This window comes from Artemia sp. Qi Xiang Cuo, chromosome 17, assembly GCF_049724085.1.
Source record: "Artemia sp. Qi Xiang Cuo chromosome 17, ASM4972408v1, whole genome shotgun sequence".
NCBI lineage: Eukaryota > Metazoa > Arthropoda > Branchiopoda > Anostraca > Artemiidae > Artemia > Artemia sp. Qi Xiang Cuo.
Window position 1 is genome coordinate 52,633,122 of NC_142810.1, and position 25,709 is coordinate 52,658,830.

Here is a 25,709-nt window from a genome sequence, read left to right on the forward strand (position 1 = left end):
GTTCATTCGCTAGCAAAAACAAACAAACAATGCTTTCCTTATCGAACTACGCACTTGAAGACTTGAATCCTCCTGTAAAATTTTGTCAGGACTGTTGGATTTAAAAAATTTTCAGTAAAAATTTCAGCGAAACCACCACTCTTTTTGGGGTGTTTATTTCTTTCTTTTATAAAATTAATAAAAATATCTTGTCCTAATGACTCTTGATTTATTGACTCTAAATTTGTTGAAGTTATTATACATCGAATTTTTATTAAAAGTGAATTGTTTTTTACATACATCTTGTCACCAAACTGTTCATTGTAGAGTTTTGGTTTCTACTGTTAAAGGTCGCACCCTGCTGTTAAAGGTCGTTACTTGTTGCTTATTAGCACGGTCGGTTTAAGAAACGATATCAGATGACAGAGTATTCATATGAGAAATATTTTAGTTTCAGTACTTGAAAAAATAAGTCTGCATAATTGTTTTTAGAAGAACCACCATCATACTAATAAGAATTTATTAGCAAAATTAGGAGAAAGCTCTGACATTATATTTGTTTTAGTCACAGTCTCGGTCATAATGTACACCTGAAAAAAAAATATGGCTTAAAATTACAAGCCAGTCCATAAACTCCATCCCTTCCCCCTCAGTATTTTGCCAGTGATGACTCTGCTTTTGACACTGTGGTTTCAGCTCTTTTTATAGACTTTTTCAATCTTATTTTGTTTATGGACATTTAAATGTAATGAACAAGCCTTTCGCTAATGACTTATGGAGGAAGAAAGGGAACATATCTAATATTTGTTTATATCTGTTTAATGATACAAATAGTGTTAAGCACAATGCTTGTTATTTATCACTAGACAAAAAGGCTTCTTGGCCAGCCAAGTGCTTGAAAAGTGACTGATATATTGAAAGAAAAACTTTCTATTGGAGAACCTATAAAGCTTTAAAAAAAAAATTACCTGTTGCCATTTTATATCCAGGAGAGACTAATTTCAGAATCCCTAGTATCAGCTCATCAATAACACTCTCAGTTTGCTAGCCTTTGTTCTTATGTTTTTCCTTCAAGGATTTCACAGGGCTATCTATATGTCTCCTGTATCTATTGACCGTGTTATTATTTGTTTCAATAATTTTAAGTCAAAATTGTTTAATATTGATGGAATAATTGTTTTTCACCTTCATAATGATTTCAAGGCTTTGATTTGTCATTTCCAGTCATAATTTCAGTTGTGTTTGTTTTAGGTGCGGGATTCCTTTTTTTCATTGGTGTGTCACTTGGTTTCTTAAACATGGGAAAGATCCAACTAATTTTGAAAATATGGACCTACTACGGTGATTTGCTTGTTGAGCAAAATTTTTGAATATTTCCTGCTTCCTTCTTCTTCTTCTTCTATTTAACAGCAGGCGGGCTTTTCAGTAACACTATTTAGCCCTTTTCCTTTTGCTTCACTCTGTGGGCTACAGAGCTACTGGCTTGATTGCCTCATATTTATTAGATATATTCAGATATCTTTCAGCAGATCATTCGACTCAAGGAGTTCAAATATAAGATGATAGATGTCGATTTCTATACTCTGTGTGCAGGTATAGTTGGCTAGGCTCTTGGCTGATAGTGGGATTTTGTGGTGTTTGAAGTATTTTAACAGTTTAGAAAGCAAGGTATGTTGTGCAGACGTCAGCATATTACATTCAAATAGGCAATGGTCAATTGTTTCATTATTCATATTACAATGCCTGCAAAGAGGGGACAGGGGAATTGAACCACTTGAATTAGAAAGCTTATATGAGAATGCAAGGAAATTTAGTCCATTTGTTCCAGAACGAATTCTATGATAAATTTTAGAAAGATACTTATTGGGAAAGGGGGAAAGGATAGGATTAATCTTATTAAAATTAATATCTGATAGCCTCCATCGGTAAATATCTCTAATTGGGATTGGTCTCCCACTTGGCTGGTCAATATTTATAGCATTTTTTGCTATTTCATCAACCTGATGATTACCACTTATGCCAGAGTGGCTAGGAATGTACTGAAAGTAAGTTTTTATGCCACTTGAAGCAAGATTATCAATAATACTGAGACAATGATAAGTGTCAATGTCCAACTTATATTGAGGAGCTGAGGCCAGCAACTCAAGGCTTGATAAAGACTCGGAATAAATGATAATATTATTCGAATTTTCAATCAAAGATTGGTTTTGCTTAAGGTGTTCTAATGCCATGATTATGGCATTTAACTCAGCAGACATTATAGATAAATTATTAAATAATCTCTCGCCCATTGCAATTTTCAGTTGAGGAAGGAAAACACCACTTGCAACCTTCTCATTCATTTTTGACCCATCAACAAATATTTGGAAGTGATTTTTATAGGTAAATGTATTAAGTTCTGCAAATTTTTTCTGAACAAAAGCAATGGGGGTTAAATCTTTATTCCATTTTGAAAATTCAGTATTTATTATGGGAAATGACCAATTCCATGGAGGGGATTGGGGGAAAGTAGGTGCAATAGACTTTGCTGGTACAGGGAACTTCTTTTGAATATTGGCATACTCATCTGCAATACCTCTATACATGGCTGGATTTCTTAACCAATTATGTAATGTGTGTGAGCTATTTGATTCAATTTTTGTAAGATGTTTTATCAAGAGAAAGCTACGTCTCTCCCTTATTGTTGTTAATCCACTCTCCATAAGCAGAAACTTGGTGCTTGTGGGTTTCCTAAGACCAAATATGAGACGTATTATATCATTTTGTGTTGTTTCAATTTTTTGCATCTGGGTCTTTGCACATGCACCATAGACAATGAGCCCATAGTCAATATGGGGTCTTATATGTGATTTATAAAACTGGAGTAAGGTTTTCTCCTTACAACCCCAGGGTGTGGAAAGAAGTCTTTTTAGTATATTTGCTTTTCTATAACATTTTTTTATTGTGTTTGAAATGTGGAGGTGGAAATTAAGTTTATGGTCAAGCATGAGACCTAGGTAATTAATATTATTATCTTCTGGAATAGTTGTTTTATTTAGAGTTAGTTTTGCATTAACATGGTTTCGCTTCCTGTGAAATTGGATTATTTTTGACTTGGTGGGTGCAATGGGTAAATCTGAATGTTGAGAGAATTTTTCAAACTGGAAAAGTGACTTTTGCAGATTTGACTGTGCTATCTGAAAGGTGTTGCCAGATGACCATAGCACCAGATCATCAGCATATTGTAGATTCGTGTGGGGTAGGTTCATGTCCCAGAGATATAGGGCAAATAGGAGGCAACTGAGGACTGCTCCCTGAGGTAGGCCTTTGGATATTGTCTTTTGGGGTGAAGAGGCTGAACCAACACAAACAATGAAACTTCGCACTTCTATGAAGGATTTAATAAATGATACTAGCTTGGGAGGTACTCCAAGGTTTGCAAGTTTATTTAAAAGGATTTGGTGGTTCACATTGTCATATGCTCATTCAAAATCAAGGAAAGCTTCCACTAGGATATTATTTTTTGAGAAAGATTCATTTATTGCATTTGTTAGCAAAATGAAAGCATCTGTTGAGGAGTGGTATTTCCTGAATCCAGTTTGAGTGTGTGGGATCATGTTATTTTTCTCAACAAACCAGAGGAGTCTGTGATAAATCATTTTCTCCATTATTTTCCCCATCACAGGTGTAATCATTATGGGCCTATAAGACTCAGGGTTATCTTTTGGTTTATTTTTCTTTAGGATTGGTAGGAGGGACGAACATTTCCATATATTGGGGAACCTAGAGGATGCCCAAGCGTGATTATAACAATTTAGCAGTTCTTGTTTGTATGAAGGTGTGAGATTCTTTATCCATGTAGGGTGTATATTGTCATAGCTGCTGCTAGTTTTGGACCTAATATGATGTATTGCATTATTCAATTCCTGGATTGAAAATGGATTAGTTATGTACTCGGATGCTGGGCGTGGTTGGTAACTAGGGTTCATAGGAATTGTGGACAGTTTGCTTTGATTATTTGATGTTAGCTTATTAACAAAAAGAGTTGCAAATAGGTTAGCCTTTTCAATATCATTATCATAATGGGTATTATTATGTATAAGCTCATACAGGAGTGGGTTGGGAGAAGTCTTTTTCCCACATATGTGGCTTATGACTTTATGTATAATTGGCTCATGCGTTTCTCTGGAGAGATTATTTGCAAAATTATTCCAGTATTTATATTTAGCATCTATTATAGTCCTTTTTAGATTAGATTCTGCTTGTAATTTTTTAAATATGTTGGAGGTGTTTGTTTTTTTATGAATTCTGTCCTAGCTGCCTTTTTTATCCTCCATTTATTTAGGCACTCATTTTTACAGCACGCTTTAGGAATTTGTTTAGGTAATGTTTTCTTAGGGGTTGTCCTGGGGATAGTATGATTAGCTGCATTTATTAGTAAAGATGTCAAGGCTTCAGCATGTGTGTCAACTGTTGTGTTAGAAATGCATGAACTTTGGGTGAAACTTGTAATTTCATCATTTAGCTTATTTTGGAAAATAGACCAATTTGCTTTAGTGTTGATATATTTGGAAGTATGAGAAGAAGTTTCAGCAGGTTCATTTAGGAGCAAACTATAGCAAAGTGGTCTGTACACAGACTATCAATTTTATTTATGTAAATTTTGTTCAAAAAATTTAAAGACACAATTTGTAGGTCAATTGTGGAGAATTTGGCACTTTTGGGGTTAAAATATGTAATTAGGTTTGGAGGGGTAGCAACAGCTAATTCATTATTATTTGAAATCATATGCTCAATAAATTTTCCAGCTTTATTTGCTGGTTTATTCCCCCACAAAAGGCTGTGGGCATTGAAATCACCACAAATAATGATGTTTTTTAACATATTAGAATTATTTATATAATTAAAGAAATCCTTGGCATCTGAAGTTTGGCCATTAGGGTTATAGAAGCTTATTATGTAGGTTTTTAAATTATTCAGCCAAACACTTATACCAATTACATCAACATCATTTTCAAAATCTGGAAAATTGATGCCACAAAATTTTATATTATTATTAACTAATAAAGCTACACCACCTCCTTTTCTCTCTGAAGATCTATCCTTTCTCAGGATAGTGTATCCCAGAGACTTAATTTGTTGATTTTGGGTTAAATGAGTTTCCTGGAGGCAAGCAATATTAATGGAATTATTATTCATAAATGATATTAGTTCATTTAGCATATTTTCTGTGAGTGATCTTACATTCCATTGGAGTATTGATAAATGTTGTGTTGTTGATTTATTCTTCATATGACTGTGTATCAATGTTCAGCTTTGTTAAAAGTAAAGCAAGATCTTTTTTTGCTTGAATGAGCATATCATCTTGGATGTAGATTTTTGCCAATTCTGCAATAATTTTTGTTTTCTGTAGTTGATGTATGTTCATGGCCTGAACTGCGTTACAGTTTAGAATGAATAAGCATATATTTGGGGATTGCATTTTTGGTAGTGCATCCTGTTTGTTGGTTAAGGGATTGATTCCAGGTAGTGTTTCTGGTTTGTTTCTTCTTGGGAGGGAGGGCCAGGCTGGCCTCATCTCACCAAAAAACAAGGCTTGCTGGCTTGGTGATTCCTTCTGATAGGGATTTGAGCTAGGGGGCTTAGAAGATATTGTTTTATATGGGGTGCTTGATGCATTTGGGGCATTTGACTTGGGGGTTTTGGTTGGTTTCATTACAGGCTTTATTTGGTATTGTTGGGCAGCATTTGCTTCCATTGCTGCAAAGGGGTATGGGATGGCCTTCTCTGTTGATATTTGGAGTGTTAGAGCTCTTTTCTTGTATGCAGGGCATAATGATTTATTTGTAGATTCATGAGGACCTTTGCAATTGATGCATGTAGGCTGGGTGTTTTTGCAAGTTGTCATCTCTTTAGGATGGGAAGATTTACAATTACTACACTCTTGGAGAATTTCATTGCATTTGTTTGTCGTGTGTCCCAGTTTGAAACACTTCTGACACTGAATAGGCTTAGGTTTATATTCCTTGTGTGGTTTGATTTGCCCAAATAGGAATAATTTTTCTGGGATATCAATTTTATCCTTTAGTGTGAATAAGAAGAATCTACTAGTTTTTAGGCCAGTAGAGTTAGGTTTTCCAAGTTGGGTAACATCATCAACTGGGATTGTATTTCAAGCCCTATCTGAGAGGCCTTCTTTTAACTCCTGAGTAGATATCTCTGGGGGAACATTGTAAACTACAATTTTTGTTGGTGATTGTTTCGGGTTCCAATTAGATGCAATAATTGGGATATTCAGAAGGGATTTAAGGTTAATTATTGTATCTGCTGATTTCTGATCTTCTACAGCTATAAGCAGAGATCCATCACGGTTAATGTTAAGAGAGAACATTGATTTTAGCAATTTAAAAATTGCAACTCTTATTGCAGTGATGATTTTTATTTCAAAGGGTGTAGTGGGAGTAATTTGAAGGTAAATTCGTTAGTTTTTGGAGGGAGGATCTTGGGCAGGGAGAGAGGAAATGCTTTTAATTGGGGAGATTTTTTTTCTTTTTTTAGAGCTTCTAGAGAGGACCTCTTGAAACCCATTATCATCATTTATGGTTGCATTAGGACCTACAGTTATCATTGTCCTATTCTCCGAATCGGAGCCATCATTAGAACTTTCAGATAATGTGCTTGACCAGCCAGGATGGGTATCTTTAACTATGGAATTTGATTTGGGATCTGGGGGGACGTTTTTTTTTGGAGGACTTCTGAACATTTCCTATTGGAAAAATCTTTAAACACAAATATAAAAAAAAAATAAAAAGGGAAAATAGATGATATAAAACCGTCTGCACTATAAAATGGGAAGGATAAAAACCACAATATAGCCCTGAGGATGACTTGAGCAGGATAGGTTTGGTACAACTACTGATTAGAAGCGATAATAATCAAGAAAATATATTTCGATTTTCTTGTACGGTTGCTGTTGCTGTTGCTTCCTGAAATTCATCCAAAAGTCGATTATCTACCGAACCAATTTGGGTTTAAACCCTTGATAGGGTGACAACATGCATATTGAGTTCTTACTTCTGTATTACTTCAAGGACAAAAAGATGGATCTGAAGTGCATTAGTGCACGTTAGATGTTTTAAAAGCATTTGAATCAGTTTGTCCTAGCCAATTGTGGCATTCTCTTTCCCAGCTTGGAGTTAATTCGTCTGTTATACTTGTTCTTCGTTTGCGGTATGCTGATTCATATGTTTGACTCTGACTCTGGTCAAGATACACCTTTTTTGATAATATCCCCATTCGTTCTGAATTTAGATAAAAGAGGGGTGGTTACCTTATCCTTTTAATGTTGGTTCATACCCTGTGTTAAATAATATTTTTCCGTTTTGCTTGAAGAACCTAACTAATTTGTCTTATATTGCATATGCAGGTTATCTGTTACTTATTAGCCGTTCAAAGTTTTAGCCTATTCAGGTCGACTCTGTTTGTTAATGAGCTGTTTGAAAAAATTGATTATGTGCTTACGGCTGAAAAGTGTGAATTTAAGTTTTTAATCCCGAACAGCGAAGTTGTGGTCAAAGTGGGGTTCTTTTTCAGTTAAGCTAGTTCCTGTGTTCGGTCTAGCACTTCGGTGTAGACTTGAGAAGATCTGTGATCCCCGTCCTGCACGGGTATCCGGGATCATTGTTTTTCCTGAGGCAAAAATAATTTCGATGATTTAAATAACATGAAAATTGGAACTTGGAATGTTACGACGTCAAAAAATGACCATCGTATCGACATTTTGACTGATGAACTCAGACGATTCGATCTGGACTTATTAGGAGTTAAGAAAATCATATCCCAGGGATAGGAAGCATGAAATTAGGTGATATAGAGTTGTTATCTCAGGGAGGAAGGAAGGGGTACATAGACAGGGAGTAGGGCTCATGATGAATAAGGAAGCTGCTAAGTCTTATTTAGGCTGGGAATGTATTAAAAATAGAATTGCTCATTTTATGACCAAAAAGTTCAGGGCATCAGTTATAGTAGTATATGCCCCTGTAGAACCGACTGAGGGAGATACAAGTGACTCAGATGAATTTTACTTAAGGTTACAGGAACAAATAGACAGGGTCCTAGGTAGAAATCTGATGTTTTTACTAGAAGATTTAAACGCCCAGGTAGGTATAAATAGGGATAGATGGTATGCTTTCCTTAGACCTTAGATTCACCTGTGCCTCCAGAGGCACCCAGGGCATCAGTAAGGAGCCACCAATCTTCCCGCCGGTTTGCTGCTGCAAGTATGTCCTCCCACTGAGGTTGGATTGATGTGTGCAGCTTACGGAGATCTGTCTGGTACGTTCAACGCAGGGTGTTTCTGGGTCTGCTCCTGCGGCGTGGACCCGATGGCTTCCAATAGAGCGCTGCATTTGGTAGTCGGAGATTTTCCTTACGTAGTACGTGGCCAAGGTATCTCCATCGGTGGACTCTTATGATATATGTCACAAGAGGCTGGCCAGTCTTGTCACGGATGGATTGGTTTGTTATTCTCTGCTACCAACGGGTGTTGAGAATTCTTCTGAGACATGTGTTTTCGAAAGCAAGTATTCTTCTCTCTTGTTCCTGGTTCAAGTGCCAGGTTTCGGCTGCGTAAAGCAGCACTGGCATAACTTTGCTATTGAAGAGTCGTAACTTTAGCCGTATAGAGAAGCTTTGGGACCGGCATACTTTCCGTAATCTAGTGAAGGCCTTATTGGCTTGGCCGATTCTTGTGAGCACTTCTTTTGTGGTCAATCCGGTGCTTTCTATTATGCTTCCTAGGTATTTGAAATGGACGACTTACTCTATGTGTTGGTCTCCACAAGTGATGCTCAGCGGTGAGTCTGTGGTAGCCATGCATTTTGTTTTCTCATTATTTATATTCAAGCCGACCTGGCCATCTCTGTCCCTCACTTTGTCAAGGAGTTCTTGAAGTCTTTGCTTGCATGATTCTAGGACGGCGCTGTCGTCAGTGAAGTCTACATCACTGAGGCGTGTTTCTGGATTCAGCTGGATTCCGTCTGTGCTTGTACTTCGCAGTATGTAGTCAATGACGATTACGAAAAGTAGCGGTGGCAAGACGCAACCTTGCTTAACTCCTGACATAATGCGGAAGAAACACGTTTGGCCATCTCGGGTCTTTACACAGTACTCGCTATCTTCGTAAAATGCAACAATCAGTGAAACTATCTTTTCAGGGATTCCGTAATGCAGTAGGATCTTCCTCAGACTTTGGTTGTCTACTGAGTCAAATGCCTTCTTAACATCGATGAATATCATATAGATTTTGGAGCGCCATTCTCTGCTTTCTTCGTCAGTAGCCGTAGGGTAAATATCAAGTCTGCGCATGAACGGTTCGGTCTGAATCCATGTTGCTCGTCGCGAAGGTGGCTGTCGAGCTGCGAGCTGATTCTCTGCAGTAAAATGTGCGTCAGCAATTTGCTAGGTATGGAAAGCATGCAGATTCCTCGCCAGTTGCCTGGGAAGGACGCATCGTCTTTCTTAAAGATCCTCACAAGCGGGCTGCGTTTCCAATCCGAAGTTATTTTGGCGGTCATCCAGATTACTGCGAACAACGCTGTCCAGAACTTGAGGCAGGTCATAAAAGTGGCTTTGATCATTTCCGCGGATATCCTGTCTTCGCCAGGCGACTTCCCATTTTTCAGCTTCCTTGCTGCTGCTATAATTTCAGTGGATGGCGGCAGATCCGTGCTGATATCTAAGGAAAACAGTGTTGTTGCTGGGATCTCTGGGGGATCCTCTGGGTTAGGTCTATTCATTAGCTTCTCGAAGTGACTGGCCCAAACTTCGTTTACGTCAGACTGCTGTGTTATCTGGATGGCCGAGGGGTCTGTTACTGGCCCATGTTAAATAGAGGATTTCTTTCCAATAATCTCATTAGTGGTTTTATAGACGGCTCTTGAATCACCTCTCTCCGCAGCCTCTTCTGCCTGCGCTGCTTTTTGCTCCAGCAGGTTTCTCTGGTCTTTTCTGGCACTCTTCTTTACCTCTTTATCTGCGGCTCTATATTCATCGTTTCTTAGGATCTGTTGGTCGGGGGTTTGTCTTTGGATAAGCGATGCTTTTACTTTTTTCCTTGTCTCTATGAGTTCCCATATTTGGTCAGATAGCCACTGGTCTTTTGGGCTCCTGCGGTACCCAATGGTGGCTTTCGCGGCATCGTGAAAGCACAAATTTATGCTTTCCCAGTGTTGATTGCTATCAGCATTATCTAGAAAAGACAAGGCTTCAAATCTATTCCGCATCTCTAGTTTAAAGGTTTGGTTGAATTCTCTCAACCTCAGTTTCTCCGAGTCAAAGACTGGGTTTAAGGGAGCCTTATTTGCTTTTCTATTTCTTTTCAATTTGAGGCGGATTTTTGCTGCCATCAGATTATGATCTGAGCCAACGTCAGCTCCTCTATATCCCCTTATATCAAGTAAGCTTGATCTCCACTTCCTGCTCCAAAGACAATGGTCAATCTGATTTCGGGTGTGGCCATCGGAAAATATCCAAGAATATTTGTGTACATCCCGATGAGAAAATAGGGTACCTCCGATTACTAGGTTGTTAAGGAGCGCGAAGTCGATAAGTAGTTCTCGTTTTTCGTTTCGCTGGCCCAGGCCATGCTCGCCGAGAACCTCTGGGGAAAACGATCGGTCATTCACTACTTTTGCGTTAAAGTCTCCTAGAAAACATGCCATGTCATGCCGTGGTATGTCGTTTGCCACGGAGTTGAGAGCTCTGTAAAATTCGTCTTTTGCTTCGTCGGTGGCGTCATTGGTGGGTGCTTAGCATACTATTACTGACAGTTTCACATGCGTGCCGATGAAGCGGGCTTTCAGGATGCTAGGTGACACCGGTGTCCACTGTAGTAGAGCTTGGGAAGTCTGTTTTGTCATCATTAGGGCTACTCCGTATTCACGCTTTTGCTGCGATCCAATTTGTATAATGGTCATATCTCCATCCGGTTTATTTGATCCAGATCCTAGCCATCGAACTTCTAACAGAACCAGAAGGTCGAAGTGGTAATCGTTCAGTGCTCTTAGCACTTTTTCAGTCTTGGAGTCTTTAGACATTTTGCAGACGTTCCAGAAACCAAATTTGAGGTGTTGTTTCACATTCATAAATCTTGTCCGTGCTCATGCAGAGGTCGTCATCAAAAGGGGGTTCGAAAATCCGAGGCTGAAACTTGATGTTTCGGTTGCAGTTAGGATTTATCCCAAGGGCAGGCCCTTGAGGTAAATTTTTTGCTGGAAAAGAAAACAGCAATTGATACAGACTTTTGCAATCTTGTAGGTATAACAATCTAGTTATAACCAATACGGTGTTTCGTCATAAAATGGCTCATAAGTCAACATGGTATTCACGTGATGCTAAGACATCAAACCTTATTGATATGCCATAGTAAACCAAAGACTGGCAGGATCAATACAAGATGCTAGGGTATATAGTTGTGCTGCTATTGATGTTAAAAGTAAAGATCACCATCTAACAGTGTCAAGGATTAATTTAAAGCTGAAATTGTGGAAGGGTAACTACCTCCCGGGACTTTATTATGTTGGTAGACTCCAGGATGAGAATTTCAGAGAAACTTTCCAGGAACAGTTGAATACTAAACTTAAGAGTTTAAAATTTGATAATGTGGAAGATGGTTGGAATAATTTTTGAAAAATAATTTCTGAAGTTGCTGAAGATGTCTTAGGGAGAAAAGCTAGGACTGCATCTAAGAATATTAGTGAAAAAGCTTCATGTTTAATAGAAATAGCTTGCACAAGAATTATCTGAGTGATAGATCATATGAAAATAAAAGGAATGGAAAGTAAGTGGAGAAATCAATTAAATATGAACTAAGGAGGTATTGAAGTAGAGGCCATGGATAAAATTGCAGAGGATCTGGAAGATGCAGCTAGAAAGCATGATAGTAAAATATTGTACTAGGATGTTAATAAATTGAGAGGGAGCAGTCAATCCGGATATGGCCCAGTTAAAAATAGGAACGGGGCCACTATTAGCGATAAGGAAAGAATTAAAGATAGATGGCAGAGCATTTTGAGAATTTTCTAAGCCAAAATAGAGTTGCAGGAAAAGATATAAAAGAAAATGAAAAAGTTTGTGATACCTTGGATGTAAAGGGAGATTTGTTTTTTGAGGAAGAATTAGCGACAGTACTAAAAGGATTAAAAAAAATATTGCTCCAGGTGCTGATAGGGTTGTAAATGAGTTTCTTAAATATGGTGGCTTTGGGGTTAGAAATAACTTACTGAAGATTATGAATATGATTTTTCAAAAAGGGGAAGTACCTAACAATTTTAGGAAAACCTTAATTAAGCAACTTTTTAAAAAATGTGATAAAAGTGAGTGTGGTAATTATCGAGGCATTAGTCTGGTCTCTGTAGGTAGCAAATTACTTAGTAATATGATACATTTTAGACTGAGAGATATCGTAGACAAACTATTAAGAGAATAACAGTGCGGTCTTAGAAAAGGTAGAGGTTGTGTCGACCAAATTTTCACTCTTAGGTTAATAATGGAGAAGTGTCTGAGCTGTCAAACACCTTTCGTCTTCAGTTTTATAGATTAGGAGCAAGCCTTCGATTCTGTTGATAGAAGAGCTTTGGTAAAAGTTTTATCCTTGTATGGTATACCAGACAAATACAATAAAGTGATTAGTGCTATGTGCGAGAATAACACTGCTGTGGTTAAGGTAGGAAGCAAGGTTTGCAGCTGGTTTTGTATTAAATCAAGAGTTAAGCAGGGTTGTGTTCTATCCCTCTTTACTTGGATTATTTTGATGGACTTTGTCTGAAGAAGCACTGGAAAGGCAATTGGAGACCACGGAATCAAATAGGGAGGAAAAAGTCCCCTGGAATTAATTGTGCTGATAATTTAAGCATCCTAGATGAAAGTGTGACCAAAATGAATAAATTTGTAGAGGTTTTGCAAGTTCAGAATGCTAGAATAGGTTTGAAAATTAATGTTAGTAAAACTAAGTCACTAAGTCTAGGAATAAGTGAAGATGAAAAGGTGACGTTGGGTAATGAAAAGAATGATCAGGTGGGCAGCTTTACTTACCTTGGTATTATTATTAGTAAGGATGGTGGAAGCAGTGAAGATGTTAAAAGTAGAATAGCCAAGGCTCATGGTGTTTTTTAACAGTTAAAAAAAAGTATGGAAAAATAGGACGATAAGTCTGCAAACCAAGATTAGAATATTAGAAGCTACAGTGATGAAAGTGGTCAAATAAGGTTCTGAAGCATGGGTGCTCCGAAAAGCGAATGAATATTTGCTGGATGTTTTCCAGAGAAATTGCTTGAGGATTGTTCTGGGTACCTGGCTGACCGACCGTATTTCAAACAATAAGCTACACAAAAAATGTGGTTCAAATTCAAATTCACTTTATTTTTTTCTTAATATTCTTGTTAACAACAAAAATAACAGCGGAAGTCAAACAATTTAAAAACACTTACAAAATTAAATTATTCAAACTTGATTTATTTACAATTTTTCTGGGTCACCATTGTAGTGTTTTACGAAGTATCGACCAAATTACTTCAGGTAGCGCTCGGATGAGTGGATCGGCGGTCGTTCCAGCTTTGCTGCGTTTTTCGTTATTTCTCTGAGCCTCATAGAATGTTGAGTTTGGCGCGCCTCAAAATCCGGAAGTAGATCGCGGTATGTTTCAAAGTCGAGGATTTTTCGTCCAAAGTCCATGACCAGTGTGTGCCTTCTCTCTTTGAGGGGCTCCAACTTCAGAACCTTGAGGCTCATCTCATAGTCAACGTAACTACTCCCCAGTATTATTTTGCAGGCCCTTTTCTGCAACCCTTCTATTTTGTCGCTTTGATCTATGGTCAGTACGCTGTGCCACACTGGGCAGGCATATTCAGTGAGAGGTCTAATGTAGCATTTTTAGCATACAACCATGATCTCAGTTTTGATCCCAAAGCGGCGAAGGTAGGCAAAAGATTTTAGAAGGAAGGCGGTCTTCGAGGCGATTGACGATACGTGGGTGTTCCATTTCAGATCGGCAACCAGATGGACACCCAGGATCTTCACCGTTTTCTCGCTCTCTTGGGCTATAATGAAAGAAAGGTTGAGGTGCCTAGGGAACATTGTGTGAATGAAGGATAACAGATTACCGAAGATTGTTCTTTTCGGCCAACTGTCTAGGGCTAAACGGAAAGCAGGTCGTCCTCGACTGGGGTGGGAGGACGTCATGAAGAAAGATTGAAAGGAAATGGGAACTTCGTGGGAGGATGAAAAAAGAGAGGCTTTGAATAGATTGGGATGGAGGAGGAACGTGCGTAGCTCTGTTGGCCTCAGGTGGCTTCGTGCTGTGGTGAGTTGTTAGTAGTAGAAGTAATTTTTAACGTTCAATTGGCGATTTCAATTAATTCTGTTGCGTTCAATAGCGTTTATTAAAACTACAAATAAGAAGTGTGTAATAAAGCAAACCTTTGGTCCGTGGCTTTGAGTAGTTTCAACCCAACCCAGAAAGAAGAGATGCAAATGATCTAAATTCAGGACGTACGCCTCGATTTTCTACAGTTGATTGGAGCGAGGCATAGCATTACAAAAGAGCAAACTAAAACAATAGATGGCGTTTTTTAATCGTAACAAATTCAATATTAATTCGCATGGGTTTACAGATTATTTAATGATAAAGAGGTTGGGTTTATTAGTTTTGTAATGTGGTGAATTTGAGTTTCAAACTATCATTGATTTGTTTTTTAAGTCAGATAACTTTGAGATAGCCTAGCTAATCAAATAGACCTTCAAAATGAAATTTCATCTTGAGTCCAACTATTTTGTATTGCTTTGGTAAAACTTTGAAGCAGTAGCCTATGAAGAAAATAGTAATATATAGAGAATTCTGTGGACATTCCCCCAGTACTGAGTTTGGTCAATATCTACAAAATCATATTATTGAGTTAGGCCTAGGACTAAAGTGAATACACAATTTGATGCCTTTTTTTTTTATGCTGATTAGGAATATAATAAGCATTTCTATAGGAAATGAATTTCAGCCCCCCCCCCCTCTAGATGCCCATTCCGGGTTCGGTTAGGTATAGCCTATATAGGGGGGGGCTGAAATTCATTTCCGATAGAAATGCTTATTATATTTGTAATCAGCATAAAAAAAGGCATTGAATGGTGCATTCACTTTACTTGAAACTCAATAATATGATTTGGTATATATTGACCCTGAGTTTTGGTCAGGGTAAAATTATAGACAAGCTGCTTTTTACTATCTTGTAAAGGGGTTAGGAAAATGAAACTCAGTAATGAATTCAGGGCCAAAAATATGCTTTAGGAAGGGTATTGTCAAGCTACTGTGTTAACCCTCTTCAGACTTCAAAGTCTTAGAAATTGGGGAACAAGTATGAAGAAAGACCTGTAGAGAAGGAAACATGGTAGTATTAAGAATAACACATTTTCCATGCAGTTCTTTATACTTTATCCCAACCCTCTTAATGAGCAGATGTATAGCCAAAATTATACATTTCCAACACATTTTGTCCAATACATTCTATTTCTCTTTAGCACAACAATATCATCACTTAACTTTCCACATGGGGACAGAATAAAGTCCTTATGGGCATCTGGCATTTCAATGGACTTTGGAGGGTTTTTCACAACAACCAAGTAGGGTAATGCAGTGGAAGGCTGCCTCAAAATAAGATTTGCTGCCTGCAAAATTGGAGCCTGTTTTTGTCTATTCTGTAATGCTATCTGACTTTCCACACATCTGGTTTACTTTAGTTGTTACACAAGTGCCAACTGAATTGGCACACTGGGTACTTCCTCAGGCTCAACTGCATTGGCTGCCTTTCTTAAATTGTGTAGATTTTCAGAATCCTTGTTAGCTGTTCTCATTCTACCCAGTGTGCCAACTGAATTGGCACACTGGGTACTTCCTCAGGCTCAACTGCATTGGCTGCCTTTCTTAAATCAACTGCATATAGACTGCCTTTCTTAAATCCTGTAGATTTTCAGAATCCTTGTTAGCTGTTTTCATTCTATCATTGTTTCCAAATTTCTCAAAGGAAGTGCACATTTTCTTTGCTTCAATGATAGATTCACACCTGAAAAACTCTACTGCTCTATTCATGTATACCTCTGCTAATGATTAGGAAATATAGTTCAATAGTGGGTTCCAGACAAGTTCAGCCACATTCATACATTTAACCAATAAATAAGTTTAAGTCCAAGCTGAATTTCATTAGCACCAATCTCTATTCAATTATTGCATAAATATTAACCTACGATTTACTGTCCCAAGGGAATTTGAAATAGCCAGCAAAACAGTAATTTACTTATGAAAATAAAGCCAAAATGAGAGTCCACAGGGAAATTTCACAGGTTGAGCAAGGTTAATCCTTAAAAAACTGGGATTAACACAACAAAACCTGAATCAATATTGTTTTGACTCAGTTGATTTGGTTTTTGGGCATGCAAGAAATGTTAGCTACAATCACTCTGCATATTATGAAATAAGAATTGTTTTCAGTACTTGTATGATACAGCAACCACATTTTGTTCTTGATCTGTAATAAAATTGGTTTTCTGTGTGTAGACCTACTTTGAGATAATCAGCTTAACATGAATGAGATAAACTACTATGCATATATTTTTTAATTTAATATTTAGAGTTAGTTAGGTTAGGTATTTAATATAATGATGATGATTTATTTATAACCCATTTACGTTGGAAAAATAGTGGAGTAATAAAGAAAAGAAAGAAAGAAAAAATTCACTACAAAAATGACAAATAAGTAACTAAACAAAAAATATCAAATAGCACTAAGCAACCAGATCAGGCAATGATGAGAGCCCATCCTTAAGCATGCATCAGAAGTAGTTACATGTTGATGCTGGTGCAGAGTATGCATAATATCAGTAGCACCAAACCGAACAATTATTTTTCTATTAGGGTAGGAAGGTGGCAAATAAAGAAGAAACTTGCAATACTTGAAACAATAAATGAGGATTATATTCAGATCACTTTCTTGAAACAGAGGGTAAAGTCCAGACACAAAAAGTATAGCATGATCACAAAAAGTTGAGTAAAATTTAGTGAGACCATGCCTATAATGCATTCTGGGTGGCCTGATTTCCATAATTCTATATTGTAGTTTCTATGATTTTGCTAATATAGAACTATATCTTCATCTTATTTGGTTATATTTCAATATGATTACCCTAACTTCACTTCTTGAGTGTGATTGTTCAGGTTACAAAGTGTGGTTGCTATATCATACAAGGACCTTGTTTTCTTAACATGTTTCCTTCTCAACAGCTGGTAAACTAGGCTTAAACTATATTTTTTTCTATAGGCCTACATAGACACAATGTTCCTAACCATGGACATTATTTATAGGGTTAGATAGTTGGAGTTGGGTGATAATTAAGACCAGGCTAATTGGGATTGACTCTCTACAATGTTGGAAAATTTTTGGTTTTCTAATATTTGGATTTAGACAAAGGTTGCCCCTACAGCCCTGCTTTCTTAAATAAAATTCCTACATTTCAGAACACCTTTCTTCAATTAAATCTGTATTAGGTTGAAAGTGTCACATCCTGTCTCCAAGATTGGAAGGCATTTTCCAAGATCAGGGTCAAGTTTTATATTGGCATTCAATATAAACAATCTACTGTTTTCTATAAGCATATTTCAAAATGTAAGTGTTGTACATAGTTTAATCAAGCTAATCACATACTTAGGCTTTAAAAAAGAACTCAACAAATACAATGGTGAAACAATCCTGGGTACTTGTCTATTATATGAAACACACTCGAAAAGTGAAGTTCGGTGAATGCTAATGAAATAAAACAAAATTATCATGAAAATATAATAGTTTATAAATAAGTTTGGGCTATATATTTGCACATTAGGGGTTGGGGGGGGGGGGGGGTTTAAAGCATAGCATATATTAAATGCATAACCAAAACAAACCCATTTTAACCTAAACAAACCCATTTTAACCTAATGAAAAACAATGATGAAAATATAATACTTTATTAGCAAAATTGTGAAAACTACAACTTGGAAATGTGCTCCCAGAATGCAGAAATGTCCTCAAGAATTGCATTAAAATGTACTTGGCCTTCTGCCTTTACTGCCACCCACCACATGTACTCTACTAAGTATGAATGCAAATGATGGTGGGGTGTACCTTGGTGCCATTTGCTCTTCCACTTTGTGGATCCCCATATTCTCTCTACTTTTTGGATAGAGAGGCCGGTTTCTGGGTCAAAAAAGTTATTTTGTGGTTCACTTTCAAATGAGTGAAACCTGCTTTTTCTAGCTCAGTTGTGTTGTTGCCCTTCCAACAATCTGAAATGATTCTTGAACATCCATCATGATACACTATATTCTGTCACCACTCAAAGCAAATTAACCAGTGTCCTCAAGAATTGATTTAACAATGAACTAAAATGAACTAGGTCAAGAATTGCGTTAATAATGAACTTTTCTTTGTCTTTGAGACATTCAGCCAATGCTAAAGCTCCAAATTTAATAGATCCCAAATGATCTTCACAATTTTGCTAATAAAGTATTCTATATTCATCATATTTTATTGTCACCAAAGTTCACTTCTCAAGTGTGTTTTATATACCGTAATAGACAAGTACCCAATCATGTCTCTAAATAGTATAATAGAGCATTTATAATAAGTTAACTATTTTTGTGGCAATTAGCCATCTTTTCAACCATATTACATAACAATCCCAGTACTACAAAAGCTCTTAGTCTTAGACAAGTATAATGATCAAATTCTATGTTTCTTAAACATGAACAACCAGTTCCTAATTTTTGGACATGCTGTATATAGCCTAGTATAAGATAGTTTTGACTGACTGACTAATTGTTAGAAAACTATATTTTTCAATATTTAGATTTAGACAAAAAAGTTCCCTCTAATGCCTAGCAAATTTAAGTATTACTATTCTGCTTCACAAAATTTTTCTTAAGTTAAATCTGTTCAAGATTGAGTTTGTTTGGGATTTAGAGAATTTGCTCTAACCTTAGGATTGTGTGTTAAAGAATAGCCAGCATTTTCAAAGGTTAGGCTCCGACTTTAAAAGTATGTCCAAGATAAGACTCTACCATTGACTATCATCATATTTGGAATATTCAGCATTGTTGCTTTACCCTGTGGCTATCATAACAACTGCATCTCAACCCCCCAAGCCCCTATGAAGGCCAAAATAGTCATATACTAGCTTAAGTATAATTCCAGATTGAGCTTCCTTGGGACAAAGCTTCTTCATAAAATTTGGGTAGTATCAAGATTCTATATTTTATACTCTTTTCATATGTCATTGTCATATCTCTGTGCCATCATATGTGCCACAGTGCCACCCCTCTGGTGCTTCCATATATGGCTCTAACAATATATATTATGCCTTGTGATGTGTTTTATTCATCATAAAATGGTGGCTCTTGTCTTTACTTGGTAAAATTTAGTCATGCCAGGCAAGAGTTCCCTTAATGACTTAAATAAGAATCATGGATAAAATATTATTTAAAGGTTTTTTTGAACTTCAATTGTTTTTTTTATGGGAAAGAAGAGAAAGACCACCTTTCTGAGTTTTGTAGTAGCTAAAATGTTGAGGTTTAGTCTTTATAACTGGTGATTAATTCTATTAGGATTTGAATAGGCTAGTAGCCACCTAGGCTATTCAAAGTTTCTTTCATCAGAAATTCATCTTTTACTTAGAGGAGGATTAGGAGGCTCTTTAAACCAACCTCTCCATCCTGTGTGAGCCTGTTCCTGTAGGCAATAAATTTCAATCTCATATAGAAAAAGTTAGTTCACTACACATACCACTAGATTCAATCCATGCTCCAAGAATCTTCATAATAAAATGAAAAAGAATATATTCTCCTAAATTTGTGACTGATGTAGAATAGTTAATTTCAGTGCAGCCAATATTAGCTTGATTTCTGGCTCCATGATTTATTATATAAAAAAAAATCAGGAGAACATCGTCTTTAGAATTGCTAACTGAATATCTTGCTATTTTACATAAACAAATAACAAAACAGAAAATACATACAACAGCTGTGTGGCCAGATGGCAAAATTCTGATTAACACAGATTTACTAAGAGTAATGATTACTTCTACTAAACTTTTTATTTCCCCCAAAAAATAAAATTCTTTAACTGGAGGCTATGATATTTCTTGTAAGTGGTGCTTAAGTCCCTTCAAAATTTGAAAGTTGCCACAGGAAGTTAATTTAATAAAAATTCAGTTTTTCCTTAGGAAAAGGGGCTCTTCAAACTAACCTCAGAAGGTTTCCCCATCCTGGATGCCATTTTTTTGCTGAGAATGAACTTGACATAAATATCAGTGCAGCTACCATTAGTTTGCTCCGGCTCCATTAACTTTTCTAAAAAAAAATCCAAGAGAACATTACATTCAGAATTTGTGATTAAGTATCTTGATATGTTATAAAAAGGCAGCTCTGTGAGCAGATGGCAAAATATTAAAATTCTGATTAAAATAGACATATCACTTATCATTTCTTAAAATGTTTTTTTTCTAGGAGAAATAAATTGTACAAAAGGAGATTATGAATGAAAGTGACAGTAATGTGGCTGATCTGTCCAACATGGAAAAAGAAGATACACAACCATCAAGTATCAGTTCTACTTTAACCCAAGAATTCAAAATCAAAGATGAGTCCAATTGTCCTGGGGTTAATGAAAGTAAAGATGGTGGTACTTTTATGAATAAGGTTAACACCATAGATGATATTTGCTTTAAAGATGAAAACGTAAGTATTATATTTCCTCTTCTTCATAAGAAAAGCACCTGGAATCCTAAACAGGCCCTTTTGGCTTCCAAAAGGACCTGGCTTGTGGAAATTGCAAGTACTCAAACTGCCTGCTCCTAGCAATTTAAGGCTTAAGGAATATCTGGTACCAATATGGCTATGACAAAACTCTGAAGACTTTGATCACATATACAGTGACTGTCATTAGCAGATATACTGTCATTGACTGTCATATACAGTGACTGTCATTAGCAGATATACTGTCATTGACTGTCATATACAGTGACTGTCATTAGCAGATATAAAAGTAATACAATCAAAACCGACTATATTTCTACCAAACAAGATGATTACTTATTATATCTGGGCGGCGCCCACCCGCCCAGAGTCTCGGGTAAGTGACCCAAAAATTTAAAAAATGTGTGAAAAATTCAAATTTTTTTCGGAATGTGGGGCTAAGCTTAGGCAACGAATAGGTACTATTTGAAAGATAAAAATGGCTTTAAACGATTGTTTTGCCGGTTATTTCAAGCAAATTTATGGTCCTATGTCAATTTTAAATTCTTGGTCAACCTTTTTAAGACTATAGGTGGGTGAGTGTGCCTTGTTTGCCTCTTTTTTAAATTCTTGATCAGCATGCCTAAGACTCTAGGCAGGCATGCCTTTCCAAAAACTAACCTGACAAGTATGTGTCCAATAAGAGAGTCATTCATACTCCTGCCATTTACCCGTGCCTCTACAATTACGTGCCTCTTCTCTGTCTACAATTACTCAGCCCAGTCTTGATGCAACCTATGCAACCGATTGCCCAAAATACTTGATAACTTCAATTCAAAAAAACAAGTTTTTTCAACTGAAAGTAAGGAATAACATTAAAACCTAAGACAAACAGAAATTGTTACGTATATGAGGGGATTCTCTCCCTAGTCAAAACCTTGCTCTTTACGCTAAAGTTCGAATTTTGTTCGAATCACAAATCTCTGAATCACAAAGGCCGTTTAATTAGAATAGATAGCTCTTTTGAAGGTACTAAAAAAACTTTAGCGTAATGAGCGATGTATTGACTTTGGGGCGAACCCCCTCATATACGTAATAATTTCTGTTCATAGTTCTAATTTAAAGACTTTTGGTTTGAAAAGGGGTTCAGTATGTAGGAAAAACATCTAGGAAGCTAACGGTTTGATGAGAAGTTTTATCTGAAAAGGGTACTAAACTCCGATTTTCCGAAATTAGAGCATTTTCTCCAGCATATTCGACACAACAAAAAAGTTACCTTTTTTCGATCCAAGTTGGAATACAATTCGACACGTATTGAAATACTTGAGGAATACCTTTGGGCGGAACCTGGTGTATTCGACGCGTATATTCTTGTTTCTTTGTTTTTCTTCAACTTCATTTGATGTATAAAAGTATAAAACACTATTCAAAAAGTAAAAGTAATATACCTAATAAAATTGTTTTAAGTATGTAGTATTTAGTATAACAAAATTGGTTTAACAAATTTTAATTTACATTATTAAATACAAATAGTAGCCTATTTAGTATAACAAATTTAGTATAACAAAATTGTTTCACTAACATTTCGGAAGGGATAGGGTCTAGGAAAATGGGAGTGGATTTCAAGAAATTTTAAAATGTTTATTGCTATTATATTTGATTTTGTGGATTTTATTTTCATATGCAGATTCTTAGCTTCATCCAAAACATAGGTTAGGATTTTTTTTGGTGTGGGGGGGGGGACTTTTGATATTTCTATGAGATGGTTCTAGGCGATTTTTTTTGTCAATAAATAACCAAGTAACAGCGGTTTGAACGGTTCCATTGTAACTGAACCCCAAGCAACTGAAACCCCGTTTAACCGAACCCCCGTGCAACTGAACCCCCGTATAACCGAACCCCCGTGTAACTGAAACCCTGTGCAACTGAACCCTCGTGCCTCTGAACCCTCAAGCAACTGAATCCCCTTTAACTGAACCCTCGTGCAACTCAACCCCCGTGCAACTCAACCCCATTTAACTAAACCCCCGCATAACTGAACCCCCGTGCAACTGAACCCCCGTATAACCGAACCCTCGTGCTACTGAACCCTCATGCAACGGAATCCCCTTTAACTGAACCCTCGTGCAACTCAACCCCCGTGCAACTCAACCCCATTTAACTAAACCCCCGTGTAACTGAACCCCCACGCAACTGAACCCCCGTGCAACTGAACCCCCGTATAACCGAACCCCCGTGCAACTGAACCCTCGTGCTACTGAACCCTCATGCAACGGAATCCCCTTTAACGGAACCCTCGTGCAACTCAACCCCCGTGCAATTCAACCCCATTTAACTAAATACCCGTGTAACTGAACCCCCATGTAACTGTAACTGTGTGTAACCATGTGACCATGTAACTGTTCGTAAACAGAACACAACTGATGAGCGAAAAGTGATGCAAGATAGGGGTAATACCGAACTCTCAAGCTACCATTCTTGGGAGACATCTGACAGTTTATAAGTGACCATGGAATTCCTGTGTTGTTTTAAAGTCACTTTTCTGTGAATAGGCAGCGTGGCGGCAGAGTGCACCTGGCGACAATAAATCACATCAGTCCAGTTTTTGTCAGGAAAAAATTACTCAGTGATAATTTATTGCTCCCGCTAGCATTATGCGCTTCTAGGTCTGGGCCTAGGGACCTAGTGGTAAATCCAGGCCTGAGCGTGCACATATTTCCTTTCGGTGAATTGACTTTCCCTTTAAGCACTCTCTGAAAGTTCCAACTTAATACACAAATCCCTTTTTGAGATACGCCATTTTGAAAATCTGCATGCACATAGTGTCTTTTGATTTAGTTGAAGTTCCACCTCAAATAGCTCATTCTCTCAAATTTTCAACTTGATATGCATAGCCTATAGTGCTAGTTTAATAGTAGCAGAGGTCTAATAGGAGCAGCAGTAGTAATAATAGTGTTGAATTAGTAGTAGTATTAGCAGTATTAATAGCAGTAGTAGCAGGTAGATGCCCCAGAAGTTTTTTCAGAAAAAATTGCTGATTCACCTGTATCAGCAATCTGTATGTTATTGCAAATTACCAATTGTTAAAATTTAAGGTTTTTATAGAAGGGACGATCGTAAAAACGGAAGGAGGCTCATTCGATTGAAAATTGAAAGTTCAAGTTCAATTTCGAAGAATCAAAGGTAATCACAGGACAATTAGCCTTTCCCTCTTAACCGACATCCCTCTCCCCTCAAATATATCCGATCAAAATAAAAATAAACATTTTGTTCAAAATAGTCTGAAGATCAAATAACCATGCCTTTGGGTTTAACAACCCCACCAGCAGCATCTGGGGCAAGGGCTGTAAGTTATGCTCATTGCTAACACATAAGGTTTTTGTAAAAAAAAATGTAGGCACTTTGGGGGGGGGGGTCATTCGATTTGAAATCAAAATTTTCAATGCACTTTTTCAGGGTTAAAAGTGATTGGAGGGCTTCCACCCCACCCTGTTTTCCCCCAAATACATCCGATCTAAATTTTGGGACGGCCATTTTATTTAAAACAGTTTAAAGGTCAAATAACTATACCGTAGTTAATTAACTATGGTTCATAACCCTATTGTGTTTTACCCAATATAAGTATGGTGGTTGAGTTGCAAGAGGGTTCAGTAGCACAAGGGTTCAGTTGCACGGGGTTCAGTTGCACGGGGGTTTGGTTATACGGGGGTTCAGTTGTACCGTGGTTCAGTTGCATGGGGGTTCAGTTACACGGAGGTTCAGCTAAATGGGGTTGAGTTGCACGGGGGTTGAATGCACGAGGGTTCAGTTAAAGGGGGTTTAATTGCATGAGGGTTCAGTAGCACGAGGGCTCAGTTGCACGTGGGTTCAGTTGCACGGGGGTTCAGTTGCCCGGGGGTTCGGTTATACGGGGTTCAGTTGCACGGTGGTTCGGGTATACGGGGATTCAGTTACAGGGTGGCTCAGTTACACGGTGGTTCAGTTACAGGTTCAGTTGCTTGGTGTTCAGTTACAAGGGGGTTCAGTTACACGCACACCGGTTTGAACATTGCATACCTGAAAAATTGTTGGGAGCTCCTTTCTTGTCGAAAACAGGAAACTGAATGAATTAAATGTTCTTTTCTTATCTGGGTGTACTGGAAATTGTGCCAACGTTTCCTATTGTTGAAATACAAAAATGGCTTCAAGAGATGGCGCTTTAAGTCACAGCTAAGCAGAGTTATTCCGTTTTGAAGTAAAATTTCGACAGGGGTGCCAAAATTTCACTGTCGAATCATCGGTACCTTTACCCTAAACAATGGGCAAAGTTCGTAATTTACAGCCCTTCCCCTGGGAACTGTGGGGGACTAAGTTATCCTCAAAGACATATTTTTTACATTTTGACTACACTGAACAAAATGGTTATCTCAAAATTTTGATTCGGTGACTGGGGGAAAACAATGAGATTGGGAGGGCAAGTTGCCCTCAAATATTTGCTCACCTAAAAAGGGCACTAGAAGTTTTAAATTTCCATTCAAATGAGCCCTCTGACGATATTCTAGGACTACTGGATCGATACGATGACCCCTGGAAAAAAAAATAATAATAAACACGCATCCGATCTTCCTTCTGGAAAAAATACAAAATTCCACATTTTCGCAGATAGGAGCTTGAAACATCTACAGTAGGGTTTACTGTTACGCTGAATCTGATGGTTTGATTTTCATCAAGATTCTATCACTTTTAGGGGGTGTTTCCCCCTTTTTTAGAAAATAAGGCAATTTTTTTCAGGCTCGTAACTTTTGATGGGTTAGACTAAATTTGATGAAACTTAAATATTTGAAATCAGCATAAAAATCCGATTCTTTTGATGTATCTGCTGGTATGAAAATTACGTTTTTTAGAGTTTCGGTTACTATTGAGCCGGGTCGCTCCTTACTTACAGTTCGTTACCACAAACTGTTTGATA

The 25,709-nt window shown here is 37.3% G+C and overlaps 1 protein-coding gene across 3 annotated transcripts in view; it reads left to right on the plus strand.

The window, feature by feature from the left end:
- LOC148942326 (DNA excision repair protein ERCC-6-like) overlaps positions 1–25,709 on the plus strand; it is a 161,531-nt gene that overhangs the window by 2,545 nt on the left and 133,277 nt on the right. For 2 of the 3 annotated variants that reach the window (XM_089103766.1, XM_089103765.1), the window contains exon 2: positions 20,534–20,764. In XM_089103766.1, coding sequence (XP_088959892.1) covers positions 20,561–20,764 — 204 coding nt within the window. In that variant the 5' untranslated portion in view covers positions 20,534–20,560. Of the gene's footprint in view, positions 1–14,620; positions 14,647–20,533; positions 20,765–25,709 lie in introns of those variants that run through there. The other variant, XM_089103764.1, reaches the window with a different exon arrangement.